The sequence below is a fragment of the Lacerta agilis genome, chromosome 1 (genome assembly GCF_009819535.1).
Source record: "Lacerta agilis isolate rLacAgi1 chromosome 1, rLacAgi1.pri, whole genome shotgun sequence".
NCBI classification, from domain to species: Eukaryota; Metazoa; Chordata; class Lepidosauria; order Squamata; family Lacertidae; genus Lacerta; species Lacerta agilis.
In genome coordinates this window covers 94,804,852-94,813,805 of record NC_046312.1, presented here as the reverse complement: position 1 = coordinate 94,813,805, position 8,954 = coordinate 94,804,852, and the positions used below count along the sequence as shown (strand labels likewise).

The 8,954-nt window shown below is 43.7% G+C and overlaps 1 protein-coding gene across 1 annotated transcript in view; it reads left to right on the top strand.

Annotated features, from left to right (window-relative positions):
• The first annotated feature begins 644 nt into the window (after positions 1 to 644).
• DARS1 (aspartyl-tRNA synthetase 1) overlaps positions 645 to 8,954 on the top strand; it is a 49,843-nt gene continuing 41,533 nt past the window's right edge. Inside the window, exons 1-3 of the mRNA XM_033164054.1 lie at positions 645 to 906; positions 4,213 to 4,270; positions 8,263 to 8,355. Coding sequence (XP_033019945.1) covers positions 835 to 906; positions 4,213 to 4,270; positions 8,263 to 8,355 — 223 coding nt within the window. The 5' untranslated portion in view covers positions 645 to 834. The remainder of the gene's footprint in view (positions 907 to 4,212; positions 4,271 to 8,262; positions 8,356 to 8,954) is intronic.

Sequence of the window (8,954 nt, the reverse complement as noted above, 5' to 3'; positions counted from 1 at the left end):
CCAACAGCCCACCTAGAACAGCATCCTGTTTTCAAAGCAGCCAACTGCATAGCTCATGCATAGCATGAGACTCTAAAATCCCAGTATCGTGGGTTCGAGCCACACGTTGGGTAGAAAGATTCCTGCATTGCAGGGGGCTGGGCTGGATGACCCTCCTGACCCCTTCCAACTCTTCCAATTTATAGGAGTCTGACAAGAAGCCAAGCACAAGCGCTCCTTCGATTCCTGACAGCGGAGGGGGGCACACAGCCCCTGCGGTTGAAAACAAATCAATAGCTCGCTTATCCTGCATTGATCTGCACAGCCCTCTTTGAAAAGTCACCCAAGTTTGCCGCCTTCACTGCCTCCCGTGGGAGAGAGAGCAATGCAACCTCCCTCCCCCAGTTTTATCTAGGCGCCCTTTCTCTTATTGTTCCTAAATTTCCCGCGTCTGCCTTTCCCCCTGCGACAGGCGACTACAGTATCTCTAAGACAAGGGAGAAACGGGAGGACACATTGAGCGGGATAGCTCCGGAAAGCTCGCGAGAACGCGGCCGCTTCCCGCGATGCGTCTCCCTGAACGAGAAGGGAGGGGTTGAGTGAGCAAAGAGCGGCCGGGAGCGCTGGCGTGACGTGTCCGCCGTGTCCTCCTGTGCGTGCTTTACGTGCCCGGAAGCAGCGTGAGCGGACACGCGGAGGGACTCTGGGGAGAGCAAGTATCGGAAAGGGAAAAAAGCGGAGTCGGGGATAGAAAAAGAGAGAGAGAGAGAGAGAGAAAGGGTGGTACGGAAGCCCGTAGGGGATAAAGAAAGGAATAAAGCGGCTCTGGCCAACTTTATTGCCGGAGGTGGCAAGATGCCCGGCGTTGCCGCCCGTAAGAACCAGGAACGGAACCGAGACAGCGCAATGGAGCAGCCGCCGGCTGATGTGGGTCTCTGAAAGGGGCGGAGGTGGGGTAGGGTGGGATCTCCTACTGCTTTATTGGGAGGGGATGGGCACTGAGAGGTGTGGGATTTCAAGGGGGCGGACTGCAAACTTCAAAGGCCCACTGTCTGGTCAGAAGCCTCCCCCCCCATTCCGTTTTCTCTCCTCCCCCCCATCCCATTTCCTCACGCGAAACTCCACTGGGAAGGGCCTGGAAGGTGCCATGTTATAACTATGTATGCAACGCCCCCCCCACCTGCCCCATGAAGACGCTGTTTGCTAGCAGGTCACACAGGTCTTCATAGTTCCCGTTACGCGTTTCTCTCAAACCCTCCCCCCCCCCACTCAATTGTGCTGTGCAAGATGAGAACAGCAACTTTTTTGGGGGGGGGCTGAAATTTCCTCATTCACGCACACAGTGGGTGCGTACTTACTTAAAAAAAAGCACTCACCCAGGCATTTTTGAAACACTGCAGAATGACCTGTTTGCTAGCAATGAGTTTGTGTGTGAGCGCTGTGTCGCCAAGCCTTAAATGAAACTTTCAGTGGGGTGTGCATGTGCGCGGTTATTAATTGTCCATCCTCAGGTTAAGGGGCGTCTTACGGAAAGGTGAATGGAAGGGCTGTGCGATTGTTGGCACTTTCCTCAGGGTTAGGGGTGGATAGATTTCAGCTGATGAGCTGGGAGGAAATCCTGCCATGAACAGGGTTGGGCAGCAGATGCAGGATTCAATCCAGCCCACCGCTAGTGATGTCAGTTGATGGGCGGGTGGTGCGGTCTGGGGGGAAATGGCCTCATAGGCCAAGGTGCAGCCCTTGGGAGGCTAAGGTTGGCCCATAGGCCAGAGCTTCTCCACCCGTGCCCTGCGGTGTCAAAACCTCTACTCTGCTTACTGAATGGGCATATGGACCTGTTACAGGAGGCTTGCATCATAGAACAGGGTGGATACATACACTGTACTAATGTCCTAACAAGCTGAAACATGATTAGCTCCTTGTACTCTTTATCAAGGCTAACCTATTCTGTTCTGAACACCTATATTTATTATGACTAGATATCATTTTTATTAAGAGGACCTTTGAACACCATCTTGTTCAGAGTCCTCCTTAGCAGAAAATATGCATTATATAATTTGTGTTATGTGCAAACTATCTTCAGTGTCTTCTGCTTTCATAAATATCTATCATTTATATTTGTTTTCAATGTAATTATTAATTCTTGGAGCAGGCAACTGTCTTCACAGTTGATTTAGCAGCACATTCCTAACTGTGTTTACTGAGAAGTGTCCTGTTGAATTCAGTGGGTAAGTGGGATTAGTCTTGCTGCCTAAACTACTTAGTTCAAGCTCATCTGCTCAAAAATTATTCCCAATAATGATGAGTGGCCCCTGAGAATCAGCTGCTGCATTTCCTCTGCTCATGCAAATAGACTTTGAGTATCACAGCCATAAAGGGGCAGCTGTACATTGCAGCTTGGATCAGCTCTTTGGTTTGTGGAAGGGTTGGCAATCCAGTGGATGCTGACACTCATGAAAGAGGGAGGAGATTTTTGTTGATTCCCTTTGCAATTTGATGTTCCACCTCCCATGCTGTTCCAGAGAGTCCTCCAGTGATCTGGAGCAGGTTTTTGGGCTGTACAGGACAAAAATCAACCCCTTTCCTTCTGTTAGTAGGAAATTCCTTGCCCATAATTTCTGGAGCAATTGTAGTTTGAGAAAATAAAAAATATTTCATTCTTGAGTAATCTTAGCTGATAGAGTGATTGGGTAGCATTTGTAATTACATTTTATGTTGATGTCAATGTTAGGAAAATTGGAATTGCCTAGTTCAATAACTAGTTCTATATATTTCCCAAGATGAGGCCGTCCTAGTGGAAGGTTCCCCCCCCCAATTGTTATTCTGTCTTGCCTATTATTGCCCACTGCAGCTGGCAGTAGAAACAACAAAGAGATTACCAAATGTTTTTAATTCATTCCTATTGTAAATTTATAAGCAGGTTCGCAATCAGAGGCCATCAAAGTGATGTACAACAGGGCAAAAATAATATTAAATATAAATTCTAATAACACTTAAACCATTCCTACAGATGCACTGTTAATGTTTCATAATCAATTAGGTCACACCTTAGGGAAAACTATCTTAAACAGAAATGTCGTCAGTAGGTGCCTGAACATCATGTTGCTGGGTGCCTAACTAATTTCAGCTGGCAATTGATTCCAGAGGGCTGGAACTGCAACACTAAAAGTCCAGTTTCTAGTACAACCTGAGCACACCTCTGGGGCATGCAGTACTCTCAGCAGCAGCCCATCTGAGAAGCGCAGTTGCTGGGCAGGGGCAAATGGGGGGGAGGATTGATCCATTAGGTAACCTTTCTTGGCATAACCTTTTATGGACCGGAGTCTTGTTTCCTGAGATACCAATGATAGAAATTAGGATCCTTTATTTATTACACAGACTGAGCCTAAAATAGTGTATTGAAACATAATGAGGCTGCAGCTTTAATATTTCGTTACTGGAGTGTTTTCTGAGTCTCACATTATTAATCTGAAACTACACTAGAGTAAATGGGATGAAAAAGTTTGGAAATACAGTCTAAATTCTGGGAACACTTCATTCCTTGTATTCCCATTTGTGCACCTGTTAGGCACAAGCCTGAGTAAATAATGAACTCTGTTCCATGACTTGAAGTCTGGGTCTGGCAGGTCAACTGGGATATTGAATGCCATAGTCCAATTCCTCCACGAAAAGCAATCTATTCCCATAGGTTTATAGCTGGTGGTTGCAGCTGAGTTATTTGAGCTTATATCTGTTATGGCGATGATGCATGGGAAGCATGGTGATTTCACAGTTGTCAAGGCTCAACTCATTCTGTGATAAAAGCGTAGTATGAGAAAGTTGATCCCTAGACTGATGTCACTGACATTATGTTTTTCCGTGTGTGTGTGTGTGTGTGTTTTGAATGATCAGTACTAAAGGCAATGTCACGTAGCATATAGTACTGAATTTAGTTTGTGGTGTACGTTTTAAAGTAACTTGATAAAAGATGAATGCAAACTTGATGAGATGTACATATTCCAGACTACCAAAAGTAAAGTGAAAATTGGCTCTTATTTGGAGATTCCAGTATGTGTTTAGCACTTGATTTCTTATATAGAACATTGCCATCCATTAAGAGCTAGCAATGCTCAAATGAAGTGTGTCATTTCAGATTTGTGCACACGACATGCAGGGTTTTTCTTTTTGGTCTTATTTGGACTCTGGCTTGGTGTAAAAGCTTTTAGCATAACACACTGTTCTTCCCCTTTTTAGGATTATGCCAAGGAAAGGTATGGAGTATTGCCGCTGATCCAGTCTCAGCAGAAACCAGGTCAGTTTCAAAATTCTGGAAAGCATACAAAAACCTATTGGGTTGTAAATACCACAATCTGCAAGATAGTGCTGATAGTTGTGTCAGGTCCAATATACAGATAACCATTTCTAGCTGCAGTGGAGCCAGTCTGTCTGAGGGGAAAAAGGTAAGAGGTTGTTTCACTTCATGCTTGCAGTTAACAAAATACTGTGGAACTTTAGCTAAAATTAACACGTGACAAAAAAAAAAACCCAATCACACTTGTTATGTGCTACAAATCTGAGAGAACAATTGGCACATATCAAGACAAAAATTATAGAGGCCCCTTTCTCTTTGTGAGCTAAGGAATCCTGTTTGCAGAATGCCTGTGCAAGGACTTCTGCTTGCACAGATGAGGCTCCCCCTTCTCCCTCCCTCCTTGCACCCCCCAAAATCTGCTTTGAGGGAATCAGGAAAAGCCCTGGAACAGCACTCGGGAGGAGGAGAGGTGGGATTGCTGAGTCTAGCAAGCCAGAATGCCATAACGGAACGATTTCCTTAGCACAACATTAGATTCCTTCTTGAATCTTTGCTTACAGATGTAAATTTCAATGAATATAATTGGACTGACTTCTAGGCATTCATAGGATTGCAGCTATGGTTTCTTGTAATCATACATCAACTATGGGGAAGCCATCCAAAAGTTGTTTAACTCCCCTTGGCCATAGTGGCCAACGGTCATGGATGATGGGATTTGGAGTCCATCAATTTCTGGAGGGCTATACCTCCACTTGTTGGCATCTGTCTATCTCGAGAGACAGTGCTGTGTGCCTCTGGCACCAAACTTTACACCCTGAGACACAAGGCTGGGTAGTGTATATGGAGGTCCTGTGCTGCCTATATGACAAGACTTCCCTCTCAGCCTTTCAGATATGGTTGAAAGGAAAGCAGAGCTATACGTTGGGCACCATTTTAACTGCAGGAGTTGCCGGAAGGAGGTGTACAAGGCCCCATCCAACCATCTTAGGGACTCCATTCTGGATTTGTGTAGGGTTTATTCCCTAGCCTTTTCTTCTCCTGAATATATTCCACATGGTATCAGAGGTTATGGTTCAGAGTTTTCCTTCTCCTAGATGGGCTATCTTCCTAGCTTGACAAGCCCAATCTGCCCTTCACTTCCCTGTACAGCTCATGCAGAAACCACCTTCTTGAACATTGAGACCATTGGTCTCACGAGAGCCATCAAATACCCTCACCTGGTTTAGCTGGCCAGTCAAAGCCGTTTCCTGGTGTTTGAGCACTGTCGCATGCTGACGGCTTCTAGGAGCCACAGGTGAGAGATGAGTGCAGGGTGGGGACCAAAGGTGGGACAAACTATCCCAGAAAGAGAATGATGTGTCCCCCACCAGTGGTAGTACCCCTTGCCTATCATTCCACACTCCTCTTATGTAATTATAAAAGGAGCATTAGATATGTACAAAACTAAGCTAATAATGGCCTATTTTCACTTGTTGGGTGTGGCCCAGCAACTCACTTGTGCTAATAAGACAGTTTATGTGTATGTCTACAAATACATCAAGCCACTCCTGTGCACTTGCCTGTTTCCCGGGTAGGCATGCTGCTTATAGCTTCAGTTCAGCCTTGCAGATAAGTCCATAATAGATAATACACTACATGAATTTGTATTTGGACATAATGCCAGCCTTTGAGAAGTCATGTTCTGCGTGCGAGCTGGGAGTAATCCAAGCACGTATGTGTTGGGATGTATATTGTGCTGCATTTGCAAAATGCAGCTTTGAAGAAGAAACAAATTGAGAGGTTTGGTTCTTGTTTTTGAGAGAGAGAGAAACATGAGGGGGGAAATTGGGCAGTGGTTCACTGCATCATGTAAAGAAGGAGTTGGAAGGAATAGAAGGTTGGATAGCACTTTAGGAAGGTTGATTAAGTTGCCATTGTGGATTGGAGAAAAGAAAAGCATTCAGATTCAATGTTTAAAGAAACAAGTTATTAGAGCTTTCTTCTTCTTCTTCTTTTTCTTCTTCTTCTTCTTTAAAAAAACACCATTAAGGAAAAGCAACAGATTACTTCACCTACTTGTGCAAAAATAGTTTTCTGCAGTGTGTTTCTCTTTAGCAGTTGCTTTCTGATTTTTTATAGAAGCAGTGCAATCGTTGAAAATAATTATTTGGACCTTGTCAGAACATGTAGTCAAATGTGTTTGCCATCTGGTTTTAATGAAAGTTGGGCCATTATGTCTACAGTAATTTTTTAAAACGTTAATCTAATGCACATTTTGGGTGATGCCTTGAACATTAGGGACTTATGAAAAGGGTGATACCTCATTTTGTCCTTTTTATTCATGTCTGGAAAATGTTGCAGCATTGTAATAATTTTAAATTGTTGATGTAATTCTGTCTGACTAAGGCTTAGCAGATCTGTTTCAGTTATCGTTAGCAATAGTGAAACTTGAAATTGGATTAGAACTTGTTACACAGTTTCATCGTTTCTCTATTTTTCCGCTGCAAACGCATCAACAGTGTAGCGGTGTATCCCTTTTACCACAGATCCCTGTTTCAGAGTAATTTGTTTTCAACAGCTTAATCCAATGCATGTTTGCTAGAAAGTAAGTCACAATGTGTTCAGTGAGGCTGACACTATCTGTTAAGTGTGTTTAGGATTCTCTGTCCAAACTACTTAGAGAAGACAACACCTCCCCTTCATGGAAGAGCAGTGGTTACCTCTAACCATTCCCAGACTTATTCATATCAACAGAATTGCCTCTGAGATTCATGGTATTCTTCACATAGAACTTCCTTAGAGTCATCTTATCCTTTTAAAAGCTTAAATGAATCTGCAGAACCTAAAAGAATTATTCCGAAGAGAATCCAACCTCAGTGTATAATATAGAAGTTGTATAGCTGTGAAGATATTCAGAAAGTGAAAAATTAACAAAACAGACACAACCTGGAATAGGAAGACACTAAAGTCAGAAGTTGGAAGAAAAGAGAGAGAGAGAGAGAGAGAGAGAGAGAGAGAGAAGGAAAGAAAGAGAAAAGCTTAGTGTGAAAAGAGCAGACATCTATGGTACTACACAAGGTACTTGTGCTTCCAGATAGAAAGGACCAACTCCAGTACCTGAAGCAGTGGTTTTCAGCTAACATATATATTAATAGTTTACAAGGTTGCTTGCCTTATTAAAAATACAATATTATTTATTATTTATAAAATGTGCATACCACTTAGCACGAAGAGAAATCTCTAAGCCGCTATCATAAAATGTAATTTAAAAAGTCAATATAAATTCATATAAAATGCAGGAATCAAATAAAATCTTAAAAGCCAAGTAAAAATGGAATAAAACTGAGCAGTGTGGACCTTGGCACGGGGGATGAGTGGGTTTTCATTGTGAACGGAGCAGCATTCACAAACGGCATCCCCAGGGCAGAGAGTGGGATGGCCTGTAGCCATCTGGGTTTCCCCACCACTCCGATGGATATGCCCTCTCATTTTCTGACCATGACATGCAATCTTTGTATGCACAGTACTTCATATTCTCTCTATCCCCCACCACAGACACCTTAACATGCATACCTTATATTAAACACTACAGTACTCAACTCACCATTCATTTATGCTGCTCCACCTATTCCATTCCCTCCTCTAAAGCACTGGTCAGATCATTCAAAGGGGTAGAACTGTGTGTGTGTGTGTGTGTGTGTGAGAGAGAGAGAGAGAGAGAGAGAGGGGTACCATGCATAATGTATTATAGTCACCCAAATGGGAGGTTAAGAGAGCATGCGGCCACACTTCATATCCAGTACCAAGTCAGAGATGGTGAACTGACTGAAGCTGGGAAAAGGCATCCCTTGCCACCAAGGCCACCAAGGTTTCATTTCTGCCACAAATGCGTTGTAAATAGCTTTCTGTGTAAATGTACATAAAATCTACGGGGTAGCTTTGTTGCATCAAAATGGCTATTGTTCCCCCTTCCCATGAATATAATAGCTAACCAAGTAATGTATTGCCTGCAGATCGTGTGTTGGTTCGAATAAAGGACTTGACAGCAGAGAAAGCCGATGACGTCGTCTGGGTTCGTGGGAGGATTCATACCAGCAGAGCAAAAGGTAAGCTTGGCTCTTCCAAGGTTGCCCTAGATAAGCCTTTCTCAACTTGGTGCCATCCAGATGTTGCTGGACCACAACTCCATCAACCCTGATCATTGACCGCGGTGGCTGGGATTGATGAGAGTTGTGGTCCAAAATTATATTGAGGGCACCAGGTTGGGGAGCACTGTCCTAGACTGTGTATGCACAATTTATTTATTTAGATAGTTTATGTACTGCCCACAGCTTACGACAAATCAAACTACAGTATCTGTGGATCTTACGTGCTTTATCAAAGGTCCGTAAAAATAACACAGTTCTTTAAAAACATTTTATTATGGGTCAGGAAGGGTCAAGTTTTCTCCCCTTGTCCTGATGCTTTCCTGCACTACTCTGAATAACAGCTTAGGGATTTTTCAAGAAAATATTCCAGCCTGCCGTGTCAAGGAGCAGGTTGAAGTGGTTTCTTATTGGCAAATCCACAAAGAGATCTCCCTGGCAAGAAAATGGGGTGGAAGGTGCCCAGCAACAAGCTGAAGGCCTTCACCTAGTTGCCTCAGTTTGCAGCTTGAAATGATAGCTAGGCTGTTTACTCACAAGTAGATTGCTAGGAGATGGCC